This window comes from Cygnus olor, chromosome 2 (genome assembly GCF_009769625.2).
Source record: "Cygnus olor isolate bCygOlo1 chromosome 2, bCygOlo1.pri.v2, whole genome shotgun sequence".
Classification (NCBI taxonomy): Eukaryota; Metazoa; Chordata; class Aves; order Anseriformes; family Anatidae; genus Cygnus; species Cygnus olor.
The window spans coordinates 155,558,709-155,583,763 of NC_049170.1; the positions used below are offsets into that span (position 1 = coordinate 155,558,709).

General features: G+C 42.1%; 1 protein-coding gene across 1 annotated transcript in view; it reads right to left on the reverse strand.

Moving 5' to 3' along the window:
• Nucleotides 1-426: 426 nt before the first annotated feature.
• The window catches only part of COL22A1 (collagen type XXII alpha 1 chain), a 218,174-nt gene continuing 193,545 nt past the window's right edge, over nucleotides 427-25,055 (reverse strand). Inside the window, exons 49-67 of the mRNA XM_040547335.1 lie at nucleotides 24,579-24,632; nucleotides 21,845-21,898; nucleotides 20,966-21,019; nucleotides 19,634-19,687; nucleotides 18,256-18,309; nucleotides 17,401-17,454; nucleotides 16,269-16,322; nucleotides 15,553-15,597; nucleotides 14,554-14,607; nucleotides 13,493-13,546; nucleotides 12,090-12,143; nucleotides 9,428-9,499; nucleotides 7,653-7,688; nucleotides 7,352-7,396; nucleotides 6,868-7,047; nucleotides 4,586-4,652; nucleotides 2,974-3,156; nucleotides 1,808-1,885; nucleotides 427-830 (exon numbers count right to left, since the gene is read on the reverse strand). Coding sequence (XP_040403269.1) covers nucleotides 643-830; nucleotides 1,808-1,885; nucleotides 2,974-3,156; nucleotides 4,586-4,652; nucleotides 6,868-7,047; nucleotides 7,352-7,396; nucleotides 7,653-7,688; nucleotides 9,428-9,499; nucleotides 12,090-12,143; nucleotides 13,493-13,546; nucleotides 14,554-14,607; nucleotides 15,553-15,597; nucleotides 16,269-16,322; nucleotides 17,401-17,454; nucleotides 18,256-18,309; nucleotides 19,634-19,687; nucleotides 20,966-21,019; nucleotides 21,845-21,898; nucleotides 24,579-24,632 — 1,434 coding nt within the window. The 3' untranslated portion in view covers nucleotides 427-642. The remainder of the gene's footprint in view (nucleotides 831-1,807; nucleotides 1,886-2,973; nucleotides 3,157-4,585; nucleotides 4,653-6,867; nucleotides 7,048-7,351; nucleotides 7,397-7,652; nucleotides 7,689-9,427; nucleotides 9,500-12,089; nucleotides 12,144-13,492; nucleotides 13,547-14,553; nucleotides 14,608-15,552; nucleotides 15,598-16,268; nucleotides 16,323-17,400; nucleotides 17,455-18,255; nucleotides 18,310-19,633; nucleotides 19,688-20,965; nucleotides 21,020-21,844; nucleotides 21,899-24,578; nucleotides 24,633-25,055) is intronic.

The window sequence follows — 25,055 nt, forward strand, 5'->3', positions numbered from 1 at the left end:
CTTCATTCCATGTGGTCCCCAAAGAAGTGGCTTCTATAGGGTTCAGATTCATTTATGGGCAGAAGAACATCAAATTTAACAGGGAGCTTCCAAGGAAAGTCCATAACTGTCTGTCCGTTGTGAGCTGAGTGTATTGGAGACATCTTACCCAGCTTTGGCATGACCTTGCCTTCCTCCTCTCCATGTGGATGGCAGCTAGCACCAACAATCCTGCGATCAGCCCGAGTCTCACAGTTAGTGCCCTGGGCTGCACAGTGCGGGATTTGATTTCAGTTTCAAGGGTGAGGGGTAAAGCTTTGGAAAGAATTAACATCATAAAATAAAAAAATGTGGTATCTGAATGGTTTTGCATAAACAGCTACACAATGCATCAATGTTGTATGTTCTTCAGAAGAGAAAAAAAAAACACTTATTTTTAATGTTTTAATATGCCCTGGTGTTAGAGAAAACAAGAACAAATTCACATATCACATCAAAGATAATAATAATAATAATAATTAATAAAAATAATCTGACCGACCGGCAGCATTTGTTGGCTTTAGAAGGCCTCCCATGAAAGAAACAGTCGAAGACATCTGAGAGCTCTTGGCAGGCTTGATGAATTCAAGTTTTAAAAACAAGTCTGGGGATGCTCCCTGCATGCTAGGGCCCTTTGACATTGGCGGGCCTGGCAGCCAGGCTTGCGTAGTAAGCGCACTGAGTGGGGTCACACTGTCCATTGGCTCCTGGAGGTCCCTGTGGGCCCATGAGACCAGGCACCCCAGCTTCACCTTGAGGGCCAGGTGGTCCTGGCATCCCATCTTTGGCATAGCCTGGCTCCCCTGGGAGGCCTAAAATAAAAAAAAAAAATGCCCTTGGTGAGTGGCACCCCCAGGGTACTGTACTCAGCAGTGCAACATCACAGGAGACGGCGGTGCTCCCACACGGGATGCAGGCAACAGCCTTCACTGTTTGGGGTCTGGCTGGCACGTATCTACAAAGATATGGCAAACATGGCTCCTCTGAATGCAAGATTTCCACCCTGTATGCACAACTCTACTATGCTTTCACATAAGTAGAGTTTCCACGTTGTAGAGTTTCCACATTGTTATGCTTCAACAACGTGGGTTGTTGAAGTTGTGCAGCTGCACAGGCCAACAAATGACACATAGTCCTCATAGAAAGGTGCTGAGGATGGGAAAATTTGAGGCAAGAATTAACTGTGGGAGATATTTAATTTGTATGAAATATGGTGGGTCCATTCTTATTTTAAGGCAATGCAGGACCAACATGCCCAGTGCAGCCTGTGGAGTTACGAACTTTTCCCATAGTTTCTTCTCCCAACAAAGCAGGGTGGAGACAAAACCAATCAATGGCTCCTAATTATTAATTAGAAACAAAATATATGTGCTGCTTTTTTTTGTCAGCAAAGATAAATCACGAGCTGGATGCCTGAGACACAGGTGTTTGACACAACCATTTAAGCTACCCGGATCTCTTGGTTCTTGGTCACAAGAAGATTCTGGCAAGCGCAGATGTAGCACTTGAATGTGTACCTAGCATTTAAAACCTCACTTTGGACTTGTCCCAAAGTTCAGTTAACCTAGCTGTTACCGAGATGGGTAATTGTGCTTGTCACTCACACTGAGGAAACAAAGGTGGCCAGATATGATGCTACTGTTATATTTCTTCCCTTTGTGCCACTGGTTACAGAAATTGGGTACACTGTTATTTATGTTATCTGGACCATTTATCTAATGTAGAAGAGCCCTTGTCTTTGTGACTGTTCTGACTGTTATGTTTTGTGGGACTTTCTGAATCAACATACCTGGAATTCCTGGAGGACCTATTTCACCTCGTTGGCCAATGCCAGTATCTCCTTTCTCACCCTTTGCTCCTCTTTCTCCTGTAGAGAGGGAAAAAACAACAACAATAAATTTATGAGCATTACCTTAAAGAATAATTCTAAAGTATTCTTTATTACTTTTATTCTTTTATTACTTCTAAAGAATACTACCACAGGTCTTCCATCCACACTGAAGCCAACATATTTGCTAAAAAACAGTTCCTAATTATGGTCACTCCTCTGAGATGGGGCATAAGTGGGAATGAAGACCTGACCCACTCCAGTTATGGTCAGAGGTAGAACACACACTCTGCAATTGCTGGTCACATTCACAAAATCTGCTTTAAAAGACTGAGGCTGCTTCTAACATGACTTTTAAGTGCCACTTAGAGGCTAGTAACAGGAGACGTGAATACCAAAGTTGTTAAGCAAGTCCAACCTGTATCACTGCAACATCTCAGTAAGTCTGCCCAAGGCAAAGTAAGACTATGATACAAACTCAGACACTAGAAAATCAGAGGATACTCAAATATCTGGTAAGCTATGGGATGATTTTATTAAAAATAAATAAAGAAAGAAAAGGTTTTCAGAAATTATTATTTTTATGGAAAAAAAACCCAACAGATAAAAAGCTTAACTAATTTGAAGCATTAATTTTTCCTTTAAAAATACACAGAATAAAAGCTTTTTTTTTTAGTTTGCTTAATTTCAGAGAATCATAGAATGGCTTGGGCTGGAAGGGACCTTAAAGATCACCTTATTCTAGCCTCCTTGCCATGGGTAGGGACACCTCCCACCAGACCAGTTTGCCCAAAGCCCCATCCGGCCTGGCCTTGAACATCTCCAGGGACAGAGCATCCACAGCTTCTCTGGGTAGCCTGTACCAGTGCCTCACCAGCCTCTGAGTAAAGAATGTTTTCCTAAAAGTAATCAAAATCTACTCTTTTTTAGTTTAAAACAATTACTCCTTGTCGTATCTAAAACCATTACTTCTTGTCTTATTGATGTCCTATAATCTCCTAGCTCTTCACCAGAACTGCTCGTCACTCATCCCCTCAGCATACTGCTGCTACCCGTGCCTACACTGAAGAACACATGGTGGACACATCCTGTTATTGGACTTCCCAAATGTATCAAGGTTTGCTCACCTTTGGGCCCAACAGGGCCAGGTAGCCCTTCAGACCCAGTCTGTCCAGGCCGGCCAGGCTCTCCTGGGGGGCCAGTTCTTCCTGGTAGTCCTTCTTTCCCAGGGGGACCAGGAGGTCCTGGTCTGCCATGGGATGCTTTTACATGTGCAGGCTGCATCTGAGCCAAGAGGTAGGCTAACTTTGCTGTGAAGAGAGGAATAAATGGGTTTGTTAGACCAGAAGGTCAGCGCTCCAAGAGATGGAGAGCCAGAAACAGTAGTCCAGTAAAGTCCATGTGTTGTCACAGATCAAATTTTTAGGGCCATCCATTTGTTATCCCCACATAATCCTTCCCTGTTAGCAATGTCAGTGCCTCACTGGACCTTTCTAGATGATTTGAGCCTTATTTTCTCCATAGTTTCAAACCTCTCCTGAAAATCATGCTGAATCCTAAACACTTCTCTCTTCCTTGTCCACCAGGGATCTAAAATACCCTTTCCTTTAGTCGTACAGTTGGTGGACTTCTGTAGAACTGTGATAATTGCTGATCTGAAAAGAAGGATCTGTTTCCATTGCTTCTGCTACCCAGTGAGATGCTACATGGCTGCTCTGTAGGGAGAAAGCTTTCTTTTCTTGTTCTGGGCTGTTACACATGTGGAGTGAAAGCCAATGTACCCATCTCTGCCTCTGAAGTCAGAAGCTGTGACTAAGGCAGCTCCCTGTGTCAGCATGTTCTCTGATTTCCATGCAGGCACATTGCTTGTGGCTTCCAGATTCAAACCCTAAGCAGCCTTGAGGGCTCTTAAGACATACTTAGCATCACAAAAACATCCTACAGAATGAAGGGAAAAGGGTTTTCTATGTTGACTTCAATGACGCAAAATCTTGACTGCTTTTAGGCTGCAGTGGAAATTGAAGTCTGAGAGCATGTAAATAAACTCCTTCAAATAAATCACCTCATTTCACCATGATCTCTGGAGTGGAGGAAAATTCCCATGGATATGTTTCAGCTGCTCCAAGAGCTGTGTGAGAAGAAGTGCTACAGCTTTGCAGTTCACTTTCAATAGTGGTCTGCAATTCATATATTTTGAGAGAAACAGCAGCCTACATTCACCCTGCACCCTCTCCTCATACTGGTGAGTATTGAGTGTCACAGCCAGCAATCAGGAACATTTCTCCTCCAGCTGGAACCTCAAAGCAAGTTTACCAGGGCCCATAGTCCCTCTGTGGGCTTCTACTTTGTTTACTTTCTCTTACGAGGCCCCAGATGAATCTGTTTTAATTTGTATCTTCTTTTATCCTACCATCTGAGCCCAGGCATCTGCAGGAATGAGTCTACAAGAAAGCTGTGTTGGGAGCAAAAGCCATGATGTGATTAGCACAGGCAATGTCCCTGGGCTAAAGAGGGGAGAAAGCCCCTGCACTGCTGCTGGGAACATCAAGCCTGGGGAATGGTAAAGCTTGCTCAGCACGTTTTTTTCATTTTACACATATTCGCCTGCCAGGCAAGCTTGTTGCAACATCGCCTTCCACAAGCAGGAGAGGTTCAGCTGCAGTTATACCACCACAGCTATGGAAAGTATCTTTCATACTCTCAGATCTATCTGTTGGTTTTTCAGAGCTGATTACTTACCATCTAGCTGCTTAGCTAATTCCTCTTGGACGAGTCTTCTCAAAGTCTCTAGAGATGGAGGTTCCCCCTAGGGAGTAATAATCACAGTAATAATAAGACATACTAATCAGCCAGGGGATGTATAAATGAAACTTTCGATGAAGGGCTTAGGGGGCTGCATTTCTTCACCCAACGCATACACAGGGCTGTAGGGACTGCCTTGAAGAAGGAGAACAAAAAGGGACTCAGAACATCCACAGTTCCCACCTGGCTGTCAATCTGTAAGCAGGGAGCCTGGTCAGAGGGCTCAGTTGCTAACTTTCCTCTTCTCCTTCCTAGATAAAATCTCCCTCCTATACGCTAACAGGAGAAGTAATAGAAATTGAATCAGGAGACTTCCTCTGCTCCACTAGGCCATAGTGGACAGCCTACCTGCTTCCTCAGCTCTGCACGTTTCCTTGCAGAGAGAAGTACATGTGCCTCCAGAATAGTAAAGGAGAGGATCTGGACTTGGTATACGCACTGATACTGGATGCATCCCCTGCTGACAGGCCTTATCTCAGCGAAACAGAAGCCAATTTACACACACGATACTCATTCTTCCAAGCATGCACAAGGTTTTGCCTGATTCCAGGCCGTTGAAGGGAGACAGAGAGATGGGGCTGCCTGGACTCGGTTCCCTGCACAGCCTCCAAGGGAAAACATCCTTTATCCTCTCTCTCAGCTCCTTTTGTGCAACAATGCTGTTAAACAGCTGTAACACCCATTAAAACTCAAACTTATGTAAACAACAACGCTGGGTGTCCAACTGGAAAACTGATGAAAGCATTCTTGGTAGACTGGAAGGAGAATATTCTTGGCTGAGGCTTTACAAGACTATAAAAAATGGTTTTAGGGTAACTAGATGCTTGTATTTGCACGTTTCACAAATTCAGAAGAATAGTTTTAGCTGTATTTCAAAAATAAACCATTCTGAACACAAAAGATCAAATACTTTCCTTTATAATTTGCAAAGTAATATGTTTCACTTGAAAAACACTTTTCATTTTTTGGTTAAAATTATTCTTTCAATTTGTGACAATTTTGAAAATATTTCTGATCAGCCTAAAAATGGCACTCCTCTGTAAATGAACTATTTACACAAAAGTGTTGTTTTTCCCTCAGACTTATCCTTTTAACATATAAGGATGCAGACTGTGCCCTCTGTTTATAAAAACTTAATGAGGTCTTCTGAACCAGAAATTATTCCTGATTAAGAAATGTAGATTTTATTAAATAGCTAACAGACGTTTCAATTTTAACTGATAAAATTGCTGATAAGTATGGAGTTGATCCATTTGCTGCCTCCTTCACAACGTAAATTTTGTATGAGAAAGAGATGTTTGTGTTGGTAACAAAAAAAAAAAAAAAAAATTGTCATTACTACTAACTACTTGTGACAGCTCTTAGTGAATATCCCAATAAGTAAACATGATTGTGGAACTTAATTAGAAGGCTTACATATTATCTTTTGAAGTTTTAACCCTATTAGTTTCATTAAGTCTCCATAATCATCACTGGATAGCATCAAATCTCTCTGTGCTGTTGAGACATGAAAAAAATGCTTTGTCTAAAATTTACCCAGCCTTTACATTACAGATTACTTTACTGTTTATTCCCCCCGAGGTAGTCTCAAATTCATCCTCAGGATGGGCATAGCAGCTTCATTAGTGTCAGTAGTTGTTTCCATTCTTCTACATACATTACCCTCAGGCACTCTCAACAGCTAGATTGTTTCCCGTTAGAAAGAAAGGAAAAAAAAAAATATTAAATGAAAATGGGATTTCATGAATTCTGATGAGCTGACTACAGGATTTCCAGGAATAGAGCAGTGACCTTTCCGCGGCTTAGTGTTTTGTCTCTCATAACAACCAGTAGCAGAGGAAGGCATAAGACCTCTATATGAAATGCTATGCGTTAACACCCATATAGGAAGAAGCTTTTTCAGACTCCAGGTACCCATGGACATAGTCTCATGACCTGATTAGGCTTTTAGAGATATAAGGAGTCAGGGACTGGCCTTGGCTACAGGTCTGAATTGCTCAGCTCTCTTGAATTCCAATCCAATGCCCTCACAACAAACCTCTACGATACCTTACAGTTCTGCTTTATATGTACAAAGAGATAGGAGATAAAAACGCTGCCTCCCCATTGTAACACATCCTTGCTCGGGTTTCTGTCAGCCTTACCGTAACCTTAGGAACTTTTCTGATTGTACCATGGCAGTAAAATTACCGTACAAAGCCCGTATCAGGCAGCCTTACCCTTGGTCCTGGAAATCCTGGCTGTCCTGGGGGACCAGGAGGTCCAACCTGCCCCGTGTCTCCTGGTGGTCCATGGGGACCCATCAGTCCTGGATGACCTTTATGACCAGGTATCCCAGGTTCACCGGGAGGGCCCTTTTCTCCTTGAGGACCCTTTTCTCCTTTGATGCCAGGGTCTCCCTAGGCACAAAAACTGACATTACCACCACGAAATTAAAGGCAAACTTCTGAGTTCCAAGCACAGCAAAACACAAACAGCTGAGCTGGCAAAGTTACTGAATACAACATCTGGTGCATTACAAATGATCCACAAATTATTACTGACGCTGAATGATTAAAGAGAGGGCTGGGAGGAAAGGGGGAGCATAGCAGATCTCCACAGGCCACACTTCACTCTTAAATGACCCCTTACCCTGGCCCCTACCTCAGAATAGCTGTTTTTATTTCAATGTAATGAAATCACTAATAATACTCTCCAACCTACTCTGTCTCCTTTGGAGCCAATTTCACCTGGTTTCCCTGGTGCACCCTGCAACAAAATAAAGGTGAGCATGAAAAAGTTATCCATAATAACAGTAAGTAATAAAGCGCATGCATTCACAATGATTCTTGCAACCTGGGGAAAATACATTTCCCTGTCGGTCCCACAGATCCCTGAGAGCTATTTGTTTGCTCTCAAATATCAACAAATCAAGAAAAAAAATCAGTTTTTTGCAAACCAGGTAGCATCCTTGATGTTTTTTTCCTGAGACACTAGCACTGAAACAACCAGGAGTTTAACTTACCTCTTTTCCTGGAGGGCCTTTTTCTCCTGGATCTCCCTGAGGAGTAGAGAGAGTGGATTTATTACCATACTGCACGGGCTTGGAAGACCAACCTTACCTATTAACCATGAGTCTCACTTTCTGTCTAAAGGACAAGTTTTCTACCACACAATAGTGGGTTTGGACTATTTATTGTCAGCCTACTGCTATAGGTCATTCCTGGAAAGGCACATCCTATTGAGAAAGGATTTTTAGTAAAGCTATATACCATGTAACTGTTTGTAAATAAACGGAAAGCACATCAATAGAACCAGCTGAGATCAGGACAGATATTTTATTGAAAATACATTTCTGCTTTCAGTAAGTTCTATTTCTTTTTCTTATGGATCTTTCCCAAAGCTTCCTAACCTTTACTTACGCTGGTCTAGCTTATGCAGTGCCAATGTTATAGATATAACTATCTAAAATGTAAGGGATGCATATTTGGTAAGGAGAGGTATCATCTTGTATCACAGCAGCTGAGATAATGGATAGAAAGTCAGTTATAAAGCAACTTCCAGCTTGAAAGCTTGCCCATATTTTAGAACTGTATCAAATAAACTCAATTTAAATAAGCACCCCATCAGGATTTTTTTTTCTATACTCTGCGTTTAGAAGGTGATAATAAAGCAGTACAATCTTTGCATTACAGCAAAAAAATAAATAAATAAAATAAAATTCACTGCAGTCCTGGAGCACACTTATGGAAACAAAGCAAACATTAAACTACAGGTTGCTAAAATTCTGCCCACATTCCCACATCATGAGTAGATGGATTCATCTTTACAATCCATTTACAATTCACACACGTGATCATATCTCTAATGTGTGTATGCAGATGATATTTTTCCATAACCTGGAAATACGCAGAGTAACTTCCACTTTGCTAACATACATCTACGTATGCATGAGCAATGTAACTAATCACAGATGTGTGATCACATCAGCTCCAAATCAGGCAGCATCAGACCCACTTGAGTATTCCTTAGGGCCACTTCTGTTTTAAATGGCCACTGTGTTTGCTGCCTTAAATGAATTTTCCAGAGAAATATTTTTCTCCTCTTTTCATCACAAAACTCCCTTTCCAATCATTAAAAAATAAAAAAGGAAGAAATTCTAGATTCACATAAAAACAATTAAAATCTCATTTTGTCACACTAGAGTTAGAAATGAAAATATTTACCTAGTATTCACCTTTTCTGCCCTTCTAGTGGAATGTAGTAACATTTTGCTTGCCTTGGAAGGGCTAAAGACAATGGATTTCAAAGCTGTGATATTTTCATGTGAATACTATTTTAGATCAATTTGGAAGATATCTAAGTGTTTTAATTGCAGTTTACCTCTGTTGCACGTAACAAAGGAATTTTCCTGGGAGCAGCAAATATCAAGAATAGCCGTATTACTAAAACTTCTGGATTTAGCCCTTCTGAAGTTCATGCAGAGACATAGTCTGAGTAACTCAAATAACCCAAACGCATACCAAGAAGACTGTTGAACCATCCCAGTTAATGCACACATTATCAGGGCTGACTGACAAATACCAATTCATTAAATGAGATTACAGTCATTTGCCCATAAAAATAACACCAGTTCTTGCAGGCCAGTTTCCTTTGGAAGTAGAGCATATGGCTTCTGGTTCTGTGAGATCTCCTGCCTATGCTTTCTACCTAATTAAAGATAACTATGTCCCACCTTCATCAGCCCAACATGTAAAAACAGGTAATTAGTGTCTCTAATCCATCCCCAGACATACTTACAGGTGGTCCTCGGGGTCCTATGAAGCCAGGGAGTCCTGGGCTGCCATTCTCTCCTTTATTTCCTTTAGGACCCTTTGGACAGAAATGAGAGAGACACTAGCAGCCCTTTCTCCAACATCTCTTTTCCAGAGCATGCACTTACAGATACATTGGAATAGGCAAATTTCACTGTAGCAGCAGGGCTCCTAAAACTGACAAGGAAAGGAAGAACAAAGTCATTTAGAAGAGCAGATTGCAGATACCAGGTCTGCATTATTAATAAGCTGTGTGGGGTCCCTGTGAAAGGATGAAAAGAAAGTGACAATTATGGAAGTGACAGGAGGTATGTTCAGCAGCTACTTCTGGTGCTGAATGGTTTCTAAGTTGTCATTGCAGCCGATGAAATGCTGTGATGCACAACAACAGGGAAGCAGTGCAGATGGTCATATAGCTCAAATCTGAGAATACAATTAACAGACAACAGCTACTGAGCTTCTCCTTTGCTCTTATTTTCAGGTTCAATTTAAAAAACGTCCGCCTTTTACTTATCTCTTGTGATGTTCTGCCAAACTGTCCCATTTTCTTACAGATCAGGGCAGCTTAAATGTCAGTTCAGGAAACAGATCCATTTCACAAATACTTTTTTTTAATTCTTTTTTTAACCTTTTCTTTTCAGAACTTTCTTTGCCACCTTCTAGTTCAGGATGTAACCCTTTTTCTTCTTAGAATGAAACCTGCCTTTATTTTAAGCTCGTTTTGTGTCAAGTGGGTGACAACAAATCAAACAGGCACAAAGCACGTGGCTGTTGAGTATGTAGCGATTTGAAGCATTGCTAATGTTGCACAAAAGAGAAAAGTCTGGAAGCTTTAGGGGTTGGGCCTCAATGTCATATAGAGGCTTAAGCACGAGCACGGTGGAGCAGTATGGGCACTGTCAAACAGCAGATGCAAAAGGAGTAGGCTCCTGGCGGGTGTTGCCCAACGTCCTTGTGATATAAATCAGCAATGGTGAAGTAGTTCATAAGGTGGAAAAGAAACCCTTATTGTCACAATCATCTTTCTCACTTCTCCTTTTCTTCAAACAGAAATATTGGCTTGTCACACCACATTGCATTGCATGGGTGCATTTCCAGACAAGGCTGGAAATAAATGGAGTAGTGTACAGCACAAGGAAACACTTCTCATAATTACCTTTGTGAAGGAGAGAGAATTCATTTTCATGACAGAGAAAGATACTGATGAGATGACTGTCTGTTCTGCTGACCATCACTGTCATTGTTTCCCCTTTCTCATCCATCTGACTTTATCCTTCTTCAATCTCTTATGTTATTTTTGGACTGTAAATCCTCTGGAGCAGAGGCTGCTTTAGTTCTGTGTTTGTGCAGGAAGCTGCCTGGTGAGACCCTGGGTCACCAGCTGACTGTCTAGGTAGGTAATGTGATAACATGATGATGATTAAAAGCTAACCCCCGTTTGGCACTCACGGAGCATTCCAGAACCACAGCAACCTTGTAAAACACATGGGGAGCAACTGAGAAAGCCAAAGAGCAATAAGAATTGGGAGGAGGGGTTGGCACGATAGGAAGAAACGGAGGTTGAAAGGGCAAGAGCAAAGATTCATGGGGTAAGAGGCAATGGTCCCAGCAAGGCAAAAAGAGACTGTGGCAAGGACAAAAAAAAGCAGAAGATTTTTGTCTGTGGGAAGGCTGGCAGACTGCACCGCCTGAACCCCACCGGTGTGTTATCTTCTCCCCATGCACAAAGGTGTTGTTTGCTTCTCTGCAGCCTCGTGGGAGAAGACATCCCAGCAGCAAAGCAAAGTGTGCTCAGGGCACGACTTAGTGGCAAGGCTGAGGTTGCTTCATGGTATTGCAAGGGCTGAGTGCCACAAAGGTGAGCGAAGTCCCACTACAATTATTTTTTTCTGATTTCTTCTGTTATGGCCTTTTGTTTCAGTCTGAATTTACCAGCCCAATGAGCTCTAATGCCTAGATGGACAAAGAGAAGGAAAAGCCCTGCACTGCAATAGGTGCTGGTGGACACAAAGGTTCATCTGCATGGATTTGCTGAATCCTGAACAATTTGCAGCAGAAGAACAGAGAAAAAACAACAACTGCTTTCTGTCCTCCTTACAGCCCTTCGTTACCACGCTGTTCTTCCACACAGGATGCCCCCGGGGATTCATTCTGCTCAGTGATCTTGGTTTACTGCCCACTGCCTGCTCTTTCCCCAAGCGCCTGGGGAGAATTTCTCTGCTGCTGCTGTTCCTCAATGGCAGCCTGCCAACTCCCCGAGGCCATCTCCTTCCCTGTGACAAGTCTCTGCTGGCTACACAGTCTCTGCTTGGCAAAATTAAATCAACTCGTAAAGACGAGGCATGCCAATCTTTTCTCCATACCAGGTAATCGATCATTTTCTTTTTTCTGTGAACACTTAACTTTGCTGATTAAAAAATATAAAAAGAAAAAGATGACCCAGATTGCATCTCAATTCCAGGAATAGAGCCAAAACCTCTCTGATGTTGTGGCCAGCCAATGATTTTCAGGTCACTGACCTCTACCTTCAGACAAGGCAACTTGAGGTGTTATAAGCTGCTATACATAAACCACTCCATCTATACTTCATCAGTCACCTCTCCTTGACGTAACTGCTTGCTGCATGAGTTTCCCGTTGTTGTACTTACTGGGTTACCTGCTGGGCCAGGCTCTCCTGTAGATCCAGGCAATCCATTCTTGCCCTAGATGAAAAGGAAAAAGTTTAGTGAAGTAACATATACAGCAATCAATAAAAATATCCACCTGCTGCTATACCAGCAGGGATTTCTTTAACGTTGTCCAACCTCCTCTCTTGGGAGATTACAGAGTAAGGATTTCCTATTTTCAGTTGACCCCACAACTTCTGCATGCCTGACTGCATGGCTAACCCCATCACAGGACGAAAAAGTCATTGCATTGGAGCTGATCATAAAGACCAGCCTTTTTACTGGCAATATTCAGAATCATACCTCGTGCTTTCTACTAAAGAAGAAACAAAGCAGAGGAAGAAAAAGAGAAACTGATACTTTGCCCTCCAACATATAAAAACCCAGGTAGCTCTTCTCCAAAGAAGAACACGGCTTGGGGTGGTAATTTCCTTCTCCTCAAACCTTTTTATTCATTACTACTGTTGTGAAGGGGCACGACACGTTAATGACTAATGCCAGCAGTCCAGGAATAATGAGATAAATTACAAGGTAGCCAGAGGAGCTCTCCATATGTTCCTTCAGTCTAATCTAACCCCCTACCCTCCTAACTTCAAGGGACCTGCCATTCCAGCTCCTAGCATTGCTGGCTGAATCAGCATTTTGCCCAGATATGGAACATGTTACAGAATTTGTTTCACTAGCATGTCTTCCCAGAATGAAAAGAAATAACTCTTATTGCAAAATAATAAAGATATGCCTAGGTTCAGTGACTGAGAGCTGAATCCAAATTTGGAAAGCTCTGGGTTTTAAAAGAAAATTGAAGAGCCTGTTAAATTAATAAAAGTAATTTCTCAGACATCCCAAATGACACTTTCTGAAATGTCAACTAAATTGCCATTTCTCCACTGAAGATGTAATAAAACTCTACATGTGTTCAATTAAACAAATCTTTTTCTTAAAACTATGTTTTTTTGTCAGAAAAGAGCATGACAAAAATGAATGGTGTCACATGGACCCCAAATATCTCAAAGTGGGCACCTGCAGTTAGCGTCTACCTTTGAAAACCATATCCTCAGGCCCCATAAGAAGTAAGTGATATGTCAGGGGCAGGTCTGGAACATGAGCACTTCTGACACTGCAGTCCTGGAAGAAATCATTAATCTTTCCCACACAAGTCAGAAACCAACAACACTTTGCACTCCTATTAGTCCTCATTGGTTGGTTTCCAGCAATATACTTCTGATTTTTTTTTTTATTTTTTATTTTTCAAAAAAAGGTAGTGTTTTATCAAACATTACCCGGATTTTGCATAGCATTCTTCCAAACCAGAGTTCTGGGATGCAGAACATCCCCAGTAAACACAGCATATCTCCAGAAACTGCTTGTCAGGAGAGAAAACTCACCGGCTGCCCTCTGAGTCCTCGAGGACCCTGTGGTCCTATGGGACCAGTATCGCCCTGAAATGAAGAAAAACATTCTGGTGAGTGGGAAAGATCTGACAGGGAGGCAAGCAAACCATCATTTTAAAATGTTCCTATTAAATTACACTGTTTGTGTGTTAGGGAAAAACAGCGTTAAAGAAAAGCTTCACTTCCTCCTTCCAGGTAGTGGAAGACCACTCTTCTGAATTTTAAACATTTATCACTAAATGCAGTCTGATTAGAAGCAGAACCCATTAGTATCAGCAGATTTTAAAGCTGGATTCCTCAGTGACTGAACTACTTTGTTCTCTCTTGAGTAAGGCTTAAGACCTGCTTCTGTATTCTCTGAGGGGTTCCCCCAAGTCTACCTTCCATTTTACTTTGTAGGGTACCATTTACAGCACAACAGTGTCCCAGTGATACTAGTGGAGTGCAAAAGAGAAACCACTTCCCCAAATCCCACAGCAACGGCGTATCAGCCACCTGGTACATTGCTCAGCAGCTGCTGCAGGATCCTGCTTCAGCTATGCTCTCCAGAGACTTTGTTATGTGACTGCATTTGACGTTAATAATGTCAGAGGATCTGTTCGTACCATCTCTCTTTCCTCTGAGCAGCAGCGTCTCATTCCACGAGTATTACATAGATTTTGGTTAAGCTATGTGTGCAGTAAGGTACGGCTTTTGCAGGGGAAGCGTGACAGAACCTGGCCCTGTGGGACCTGCAGAGTGAAGCACGGCTCGGGGAGGAGTGGCAGAAAGCAGGTCCACAGCTATACAGTACAGCCTGGGATTTAAACAATACAGATCTCTCTGCTTTTCCAAAGATATACCTGACATTTAAGTGTCAGCAGCCGAGTGGTGATAAAGGCTCTCAAATTCCTCGTTACCTTAATGAGCTTTGCACAAATCATTTCCTGTGCACTGCTGCGGTAATTCGCCCTTTATTGCAATTTATGCGGTTGTTTTTAGGGAGGGGTCACTGCGAATGAAATTTTTCATTTGTCAGGGAGAAGATTAATGGCTGCTCAAAATAGTACACTTACATCCTTCCCTGGTGGCCCCTCACGCCCAGCAGGACCTGTCGCACCTGGTTCCCCCTGCAATTCAGCAAAAAAGAAAGGGATATCAACTCAAGGTCAATGACAGGCCAGAAACACCACTGCAAGTGTTATGGGGTTTCTGCAATATTGGACTGAGCTCAGTGATGACTTTTTAAAGCCATTAAGAGCCTTGTACATCATACATGACACACAGATTACAAAAATAACTTGGAAGCGTCTTCTGAAAGTGATGCACAAGGCACTGTTCTTGCAGATATGTAACTGCTAATGCAGTCACTGAAAACCACCAATCTATTCATGGTATAGAAACTATCGTAAGGAAGAAAAGATGAGGAGCTCTAGCAGTGGGTTGCTCAGCTAAGCTCCTCTAAGCAAAGCATTTTCTTTCCCCATGGAAAATCAGAATTACTGAGGCAGAAAGAAGTTCAGTTTTGTTTTCCACTTTCTACACTGATGAGCATTTTGTACTGCATTGCTCAGAACTGAGACCAACTTCTTTTGCAGAACTTGAGTTTTGGGCTTCTTGAGGCACTGGTAACTAAGCCAAATGGCTAGAAACATTTCTGTCCTCATTTCTGTATGCTTGTCTCTCATCTTACTCTGCATGTCTTAGGCACTTCTTCTGGAGGAGAGCTGGTACTCATCCAACGGATGCAGTAGGGTTCCTCAACTTGTATGTCAGCATTTGTACCAGTAGGATACAGTATGGAGGCATCCTGTGAATATTGCTCACAAAGGACTATCTCAAAGGGAGTATCAGAGGACTCAGATCTACCAGCCACCTCACCTTACCCGGGAGCACAACTTCAGCAGAGGGAATGAAAACAGCTGCTGTGATTTTAGGCTGTGGAGTTGTGTCTGAAAACAGCCACGTTAAACACAGACCTGTCATAATTTTCACCTATAGCCCTAGAAAGGTCAACTTGAATTCACACAATCTTTCTCCAAAGGACCACGATGCATGCCGTGCATGTTGCTTACCCGGGGACCTGGGGGACCTGTGTCTCCTCTCTGTCCTTTGAAACCCTGCAAAAGAGAACGAAATAAACCATTGCCCATTAACCTAACACATGAAGGAGTGAGAATGTTCTATTTAGAATGTGCACTTAATAACCTTCCCAGTTTTCCTGTGATTACAAGGGACTGGTCAACCTGGAGCTGCCATGTGCCAGGCAGCGATTAGGTAGAACAATGTCACAGGGAGATAAAAGTCCTTTCCACAGCTCCTTAGGCTGCAAGACCAAGACTATAGGGTATGTATTCATGGTATGACCAGCCCGAAGGTCATTTAGCCCTTTCAATTCATTGTCTCCCTCCTTTCAGGACACAGAAGAGAGCACAAGGGCTACAGCTGTGAGCAGGTGTCTGGTAGAAGGGGTGTCATGAGGTTATCTGCTTTAAACTCTAGGTGAGGAACCCAATGTCCTTCGGATTGCCCTCACCCAAGTGCAGGACCTTGCACTTGGCCTTGTTCAACTTCATGAGGTTTGCACAGGCCCACTTCTTAAGCCTGTCCAGGTCCCTCTGGATGGCATCCCTTCCCTCCAGCGTGTCGACCACATCACACAGCTTGGTTGCAAACTTGCTGAGGGTGCACCCAATCCCACTGTCCATGTCACTGACACCTGATCACATCAGTAAGGGTTTTCAACTGTCTGACAAAAGCTTCCCAGCTACAGTACAGAAGAGTTACCTACCGGTAAGCCTCTGGCACCCTCCTGGCCCGGGAGCCCTGGTTCTCCAGGTTTTCCCTATGGGAAACAATCGTGTTCATGTTAACAAGGTTCTCAGGTCCATCCCTCTGCTGTTCAAAATTCTCCCCACTCTTCCGCCTTACGTATAACACAAGAATTGTGATTGCCTGAGGTTTCTCCAGCAGTGTCTGTGCCTGAGTGTGCAAGGACAGCAGTGACAGAGACATTCCCACACATGTCGATCACTGTCATGAGCACACCCTTTGAATTTCAAACGCACTTGTACCTTTGGACTGATGCACCTTTACAATGTTTTTATTTCAGAGCGGTAATGCACACAACTGCAGCAATACCTTGTCAGCACCTACAAAATCAGTATCTGCACACAGAAACCAGGTGTTTTGATGCAAGCATGCAACTGTCTGCAGCTGTTGTGACAAGCACTGTTCCACTTATCGGTTCCCCTAAATGACTGGGGACCTGGCTCTTTACAGAAGCACTAAGTCCCATTTGGCAAAGAGAATGGCAAGGCCAGATTCTGCAAGCACATTTCTTCCTCTAACAAATACAGTTCTAAGGAACAATATTAATCTCCTGATTTATTAACATTCCCTTTTGCCTGATATATTAGCATTTCCTTTTGGCTTACAACTTTACATCTCTTTTTTTTTTTCCCCTCAATAAATGCAAGTATAGACTAAGTAGAGAACAACTAATACAAATCCCTTAATCCTGGATAACAGAACTGTCAGAGAGTAACCCAGAAAAGGCTTCTTTAAAGACAACTCCTCTAAACTTTTTATGCCCCATAATCTTCTACCTAAAAATTGGATCCCCAAGTTTAATGCACAACCTCCTTTCTCTGCAATATTTGCAGTAGTTGTAAAGGTGGAATCACTAGGTTTTCGAGTATTTATGGCAGCTGTAAAAGTAAAAGAACCCAGTTTCTTTTCAAGATTGCTCATACGTGAAAGTTATAAATTGCTCAAGACAATATAGTCCTTATGGTGTTAAAACAAAGATGTGCCAACAGATTCCCTGCCACCACTGAGGAGTCCATAGATAGGCAGCTCCAAAAGCAATAACTGGATGTCGTTTGTGATTGCCTGAGTGAAACAGCTTTAAATTACATTACCGGTTCCCCAAGAGATCCTGGCTTGCCATCTTTGCCATCATTCCCAGCAATGCCCTGTTAATGAAATGCAAAGCAGGGGATAAGAAGAAGTTTATAGAATAGACTGGTAATTCTTTGTCAGTGTGAAAAGTCACAATAGCACCTCTGCTTCATTGTGGCATTACTTAAGTTTGTCTAGCCCTCCAAAAACTCTGATATTTCTACAGTTCAGCAATGAACCTGCTCTTGCCACACCACTGTAACAGCACAATCTCTTTCTCTCTCCCATATGGCAGTTCTACGGGGTTTCCTCCTTTTCACCATGCTAACAGCCTTAAGACAGGATTCTAAAAACAGCTGTTATAAATCATTATAAAAGCATTATCTTCAATCAACTAGACTGCTTTGCACTGGAAATAGTTCTGTCCCTATCTCTATTAGGCATAAAAACCAAAACAAAGTGTTGTACTAATGTATTTTCCAGAAGAGAAGTGCTTGTGCCCAAGATGCACTTGATCTTGAGTAAGTGCAAAGGAATTATTTAAACCATGGACTGAGATGAAGGTGGTATTCCAGGCTATGAATTCTCATGCCCTTCTACTGGAGCTATTAAGTGATTTTTCTGCTCTGCATAAGAGTATTTATGCCAAAGAATGAGGAGGCAGATGAGGAACAGGCCTGTTTCACATTGGTAATTAACACTTAGATTTAAAGTGATTAAACACAGCACTCATAATGTCCTGGATCAAACACATAGCACCAACATGGCAAGTACCCTTTAAAGATCATGCACAGCTTTCAAAGCACCCCAGAAATGTCACCTGTGCTTATAAACAGTTAAATGTACTGAGTGAGAAGGGGCTGAACTGCACTCACAGGAAGTCCTGGCACACCTGGTGGGCCCTGTGGACCTGGAGGGCCATCTTTACCCTGGAAAGAAAGCAGAAACACCATGATTCAGTCAAGTCATTCAAATGTTTCTCAGATGAAGATCTATCACATGCTGCATTTGACAAGGGACCACTGTGAAAATCTGGTCTTGCAGCTCACATCATACCATACACAGTTTTTTTTTAATTCATTCCTGCTTAAATTGGGAAGTTTTCTTTTAAAGCAAGACATCCAGTATTAATTATAAGTTTTTACAGATGGAGAAACCACTAGAATCACTAGTATTTTTTTCTGCAGTTTAATTATATCTAACACTGAGTACTTAACTTCTTGCATGAAGTTCTCAGCCAGAAAATAGAAGGTCTATATTTTATATCTACTGAATCAGCAATTATGAGAAGTGCCTCATTGATTGTCCCAAGAAAGAAATCCTCTCTTTTTCTACAGGACTGACAAAAGCATCCAATGTCCTTCAAATTATTTCAGCCTTAACTCCCTTTTTAAAAGGGAAGTCCATGTAGTCTTTGTGCTCTCTGCTGGGAGTGCTCACCGATTTCACAACCAGAAATACCATTACTGGTCCCTTATGATGAAGTTCAGACTGAACAGATGTGCAAAAGGTGTCTTGCTCATTAGGAAACTCTGCTCTAGAAATTAATCACAGAATTACACAGTCCTAAATCATGCATTACTCCGGGATGGTTCATTTTTCCTTTTCACACTTAAGTAAGCATCAATCAGACTGCAGTCAGATTACCCGTCTCTCTCAGGGTTTTGTGATGCATTACCGTAAAACAGCATCTGAACACCCTTCAAATAAAACAGCAGTAGCAAAATTCTTCGTGGACTTCTTGAAGTTTATACGTATACTAGCATTTTCAGTGGTGTCAGGGAATGGTCTAAGGACCTGGGATCTGAGCAGTCAGTGCTATGGCATTCTTCCAAATGGTGCTGGCTTGTTTTGACAATCCCCAGGCACAATTCAGGTGTTATCCTGGGTCATGAGCCATCCTAACAGATTAAGTCATCCTATTATAGAGGCTACGAGATGTTAATAGCAAGCACAGATAGATGAGAGGTACAAAAACCTCCTTAGATGCTAGGCCAACGGTGCACTGAAGAGGTCCCATGGACTGGGTTTTCTCTCTGGCTAATTTGGAGTTCCTTTTGGTGAGTAAACAGAAGTTCAGGAACAGAGTAATCTGCTGCTATTTGTGTGGGTCCTACTTGCAGGTGTAGAGATGTTTCAGATTGAATAATTTGGGGAGCTTTCAAAGAACATTACATCGGTTCCAGATCAGCTTTACTTCACAGAGGGAAGTGTAGGTAAGGCTAGTGGTGTAACACATAGCTTAGAGCTTACTATGTCTCCTGGGTTTCCTGCTGGTCCTATTGGTCCTGGTGCCCCATCTGGTCCCTAAACAAAATAAAGCAGAAACAACATGAATAATTAACACCTTTGGTATATTTGTGACTGCTCTCTCTACCGCCCTGGAACTAGAAGTAAATGAAAGAGGAAAAAGGCACAGCAAAAGTTGCAGGATAAAAAATGTCTAGAGAAACATCACAATTTGCTCTCCTTTGACAGGGTCAGTTTTATTTTTCACTTTTCATTTGACCATGACATTCCATTCATGACTCACATGAGAGTGTCATGGGATAGTTTTAAGAGTTCTAATCCTACTGGACTATGCCTGCAGCCGGGGCAGTAAATGTGCCTGTGTTATCAGTTTCTCCTAAAATAGTTTCTTAAGACGAGCTTGCAGGACTGCAAATGACCCTCAAATGGCACCCATGTATTGTTCTGGTGGCAAAGCATTCAGCAGGCCCTAGGCACTGCTACCATCTGAAAACAGAATTTTAATCCAATCCTTTTTTCTAGTACCTCCTGTTCTTTAGGTGTTGCAATGTAAATATAGCTTTGAAGAGGTTGTGCTGGTCCCCAGAAAAGACAAAGGCTGCACACCCTTAGCATGGCAGAGCCCCATTACTCTATAAGCAGCAATATGAGTAGTGATGACTATGGGTAAAGAGAAGAGCTTTGGAAAAAAAAGCTTGATGCTTAGGAAAAGTCCCTGTTGTTGGAGAGTGTAAGTGGTGATATTACAAGCATGAGAGCCAAATTATTCCAGCCTTGCTTCTGCAACGACACCCCAGTATTATGCCTTTATAAATACAAAGAACTATAATTGTATTTGTGGAGAGAGGAGAACAAGAAATGAGAAGGACTGTGATGGAACAGAACACACGTAAAAGGCCTCTTAATTCAGAAGTAAACCATGGGATACAAAAATTGGAGAAAAAATCTAGTCTTATACCACTGCATAAAACTGAGAACCAAACCCACTGTTAGATCTGCTAGTTCCAGACTGACAACTTACTCTACATATAAGGAAACACCTATGTGTATACTACTAAGTAGTCTCTGTGGAAGGGTTTTCATGATCATTGCCTTGTGTAAAGTGAGTGAAGCTTAGCATCCATTTACAGAGTGAGTTGAAGCAATCAATGAAAAGTGGCTGATGTATTAAATAGCAATTATCATGAGCAGGGAATTCTATGACACTCAGGGGACCATTAGGAACCCACTGGAAAAGGCAAATGCAATGCAAACAGGTGAGAATGTTCCTTGCTGCAACTACCTTTATTAGTAAGGAAAATACCAGACCATCTGCTTTGCAATAGAAGAACTTACAGGAGGACCAGGATTTCCAGGAGCCCCTGCGAAGCCGGGCATCCCAGGGTGGCCCTGAAAAACAGAAGGAGAGATTTTATACATCATTCACATTTCTAATTGTATATAAGTTAACTGGTCATTGGGCACTGGGAGGTAAAATCAAAATGAGACAATACACAGGGAGCTAGTTATAAGGAAGTAACGAACCACAGCTTTTAAAATCAAAGCCTTAGTTTCCAAAACACGTGCTTCAGAAATAAATACAGTTACATTCAGGGTGTACTTTCTCTAATGTGTATTTCATGGTGTGTTAACAGGAGCTGAGAGCAAACATTGTGGGACTGGACAAAGCACAAAACCAGGCTGGAAATCGATGCTGTTTGAAATATCCTGCAGATCTCATTGAAGATGTGCTGATTTGCACTTTAAACTACTGACTCAGCCCTTGGCAAAAAAAAAGTGTAAAAGTTTGCTCCAATTTAGACTATTGTCTTTCCTGTGGCATCTCAATCCCTCCTAAAAGAGGCCACCCTTACACTCATCTTCCAGGATAAATAGCAACACTGGCTTTTTCAGCCCAGAGACACGTAATTGCCTAGATCTCATCTAGGAATTAGCTGAGGAAATGACCAGAAGTTGGCTACTGTAGGGAACAGAATGTATCCAACATAGAGGTGAGGATCATCTGGGAATCATTTGGGAATCCACCAAAACAAGACAGGGAAACATTTTGCTGGAGAGGGGAAGGGAAGCCCATCTGAGGTTTAGCAGTGATGCAGAGCTCCCCTCTTCCTCTTCTGTCTCTAAGAAGTGTGTTCCTCTACCAGCATTATAGCAGCTATTGATGAAGGAGGAGTCGTAGTGATGATACTGTTGGAAAGCATACTCAATTTTTACCTGTTCTCCTTTTTCTCCTGCATCCCCAGTTGTACCACGGTCTCCTTTAGCACCCTGATAATGAAAAAAAAAGTAATTGAAGGTCACTTTAGATTCAGTGTTGTGTCAGCTTTTTGACCCATTTCATAAAGCACTTGGACATTTGCTCATAAAACACAGAAATAAGAACTGAACCCTGCTTGCTCTCCTCTTAAATTCTGCCCTAGATTTTCTCTACTAATGTTGGAGACAGGAATATCTGGGAAAATGGTCTTTGAACAGACCCAGCGTAGTCTTTTATATATATATATTTATATATAGTCTCAGGGACATGAAGATGACAGACACATCCTTAAAAATAGACAGGTTGTTAGGTGATGTACTAAGTGGGATTTTGATAAGGAATCATCTAGCCCAAAGAAGGCACCCACACTATGAGCTACCAATCTCCTCTCCCTTCAGGGACAACAGCAACAAAAATGTCATTTCTAAGGTGCAGTCAGAAAATTAACACCCATAAAGTGCCTCTCTCTCCCCATTTCTCTCTCTGTCCTCATGACAACAGAACGGAGGCAACGAACTCAAAAGTAGATGTCCGTATTATCAATGTTTACAGTTAGACTAGACAGATCTCACAAAGCAAAAAATGCTGAGATGATAGGGATACAAATTATGAGCTGAACAATGTACAGGCTACTAATGAATTGCAGACCATTGAAATGATACTCTGGTTCATTACATGAGAGCTAGGAGACAAGTGGGGAAAGGAGAGCTGCTATTTATCAACTAAAATAGGCCTAATTCATATTGCCAGAAGGCATGAAGCAGCTCATGAGCAAAGATCTGCAGTTTCACTACTCTGTTTCAGAATGGGACCTTGTATCAGTTTGCATGGTGCTGCTAAGGACAATATATTGCATTTTCAGAAGTGCTCTCTGGGTCTTACCTCACTAGGAGCCTTCTCATGTACATGGAAAGGAGTCACAATGACAGTTGTTGTCTTTGCAACCCTCTTAAAAGTTTTACAGTATTTTCACTTACCATTTACCAACTCTGTGAATTTGCTATTTTACTGAATATTAAACTGTATATGTGCAGAATATAAAATCAAATATTTGATAAATAGTCTAAATGAATACAAATTAGACTATTTATCAATTATTTGACTTTATATTCTGCACATGCACAGTTTAAAATTGGTCTTGCTATTTCAGCTAAACAGGCTGAAAAGCTGTTGAGAGCCTCTGGTGAGGGAGTTGGGTTTGTTCAGCCTGGAGAAGAGAAGGCTCCGGAGAGACCTTACAGTGGCCTTCCAGTACCTAAAGGGGTGACTACAGGAAAGTTGGGGAGGGACTTTTTGTCAGGGGGTGTAGGGATAGGACAAGGAGGAATGGCTTTAATCTAAAAAAGGGTAGATGTAGATTAGATATAAGGAAGAAATTCTTTACTCTGAGGGTGGTGAGGCACTGGCACAGGCTGCCCAGAGAAGCTGTGGATGCCCCATCCCTGGAGGTGCTCAAGGCCAGGCTGGACGGGGCTTTGGGCAACCTGGTCTGGTGGGAGGTGTCCCTGCCCATGGCAGGGGGGGTGGAATTAGGTGATCTTTAAGGTCCCTTCCAACCAAAGCATACTACGATTCCATGATCCAGTCTTGCTACCCTGACCTACACTTTTCCATAGCACTCAATAAAGCAGCAGATAAGGTATGCCTCAGGCTGCCTGGGTTTTCTGCCAGTTATTGTCTTTATGGGGTGCTAATTCTTTTGAAAATTTCATGTACTGTCTTTTTGTCCAACCTTATATTTGCTTTTGAGACTCTGCTGCTCACCCCCAACATACTTTTAATTGCAAGATATAAAAATTAATATATGAATCTTTATTAGCTTTTCCTACACCCTAATAAGTGCAAATACAAAGATGTTAAAATAGCAGAAGCTGTTTTAGACAGTAGGTCAGGATGCAGGAAAGTATAGAGGGAACTGTGGTTCTCATGCCTTATCTCTCCCTCCATTAATTTGTTTTGATTTGTTTCACATTAGGCAGTTGTAAAGGTTTTGACTCTGACCAGGCACTGGCATTATGAGCAGACTGATGACAGAGCTATTAATGGGAAACACTGAAAATGTGACATCATTTGAATCCTTTGGACATTGTCTTCTATGTTGGCCTATGTCCCTAGACCACGAGGCAGAAACATAGAGACGAAACAAGTGATTATTCCTACAGCATATCTCAGGGAATATTCAGAGTCTGTGGAAAAAGCAACCATGAAAGATAGTGTATTTGGAGTCCAGCATCCCACTGAGTCACCCTAAAATTTAAAGGGATTCAAGCATATGGAATTCAGACAGGAGAGGATCATGCAGGGGGTCTACTGCTAAGGTTTTAATTTCTTCCTCACCTGATATGGATTGACATTTACTCTAAAGTCTTTCAAAATTAACAATGAATAAAATTCATTCAAGAATCAATCAGAATTCTTCTGGTTTATTTTATTTTTTATTTGTTTATTGGCTTGTTTTTTGTGAACAGAGGGATGGTAGATGACTGTAGTTAAATGGAGAAGTGTTCATGTGGAGAGCTGTGCAGTTTTATGGGCCTGTAGTACTCCAGTGAATTGCCAGTACAGGGCCCACCCAAGAGGTCAATCCTACCCCTTTACACACGGATGGGTGCCACCAAGATCCTGTGTCAGCCAGGGCACTAACTAATCACAGATAAGTTCTGCTTAGGCAACTAAAGAAAACGAACCAACCTTGGGACCATCCAGCCCAGGTGGGCCTGCAGGACCTCTGGGACCAGCATTTCCCTGCAATGCAGAAGAGGTAGAAGTAAATACTAGATTTATTTTTTTTTTTTCCCAATCAGGAGGACAGAGCGTGTCAGCATTTGCCCCTCAGTTGGGGCCAATGCTTCAGTATGGCTTCAGACAGGTTTGTCAGCACATTACGTATCCCTGTGGATTAACCCACAACAATGCCTAACACTGTAGTTGGCTCTTTCCCAGACCAGCTAAACCTTAGGAAATATTTGTGGTTGCACTGTTTATGTCCACTGGTAATAGCCTTGGCCACTGCTGGAAGCACAAGACCTCAAGGGGAAGACATAACCAAAGTGCCACGCAAGGATTAATTACAAGGGAATCTCCTTTCTGAATAAGCCTTGAACCTCTCTTGCTAGGACCCACATGGCACAGTATGGTCAAGATGCTGATTAATTAGGATAGAGACTT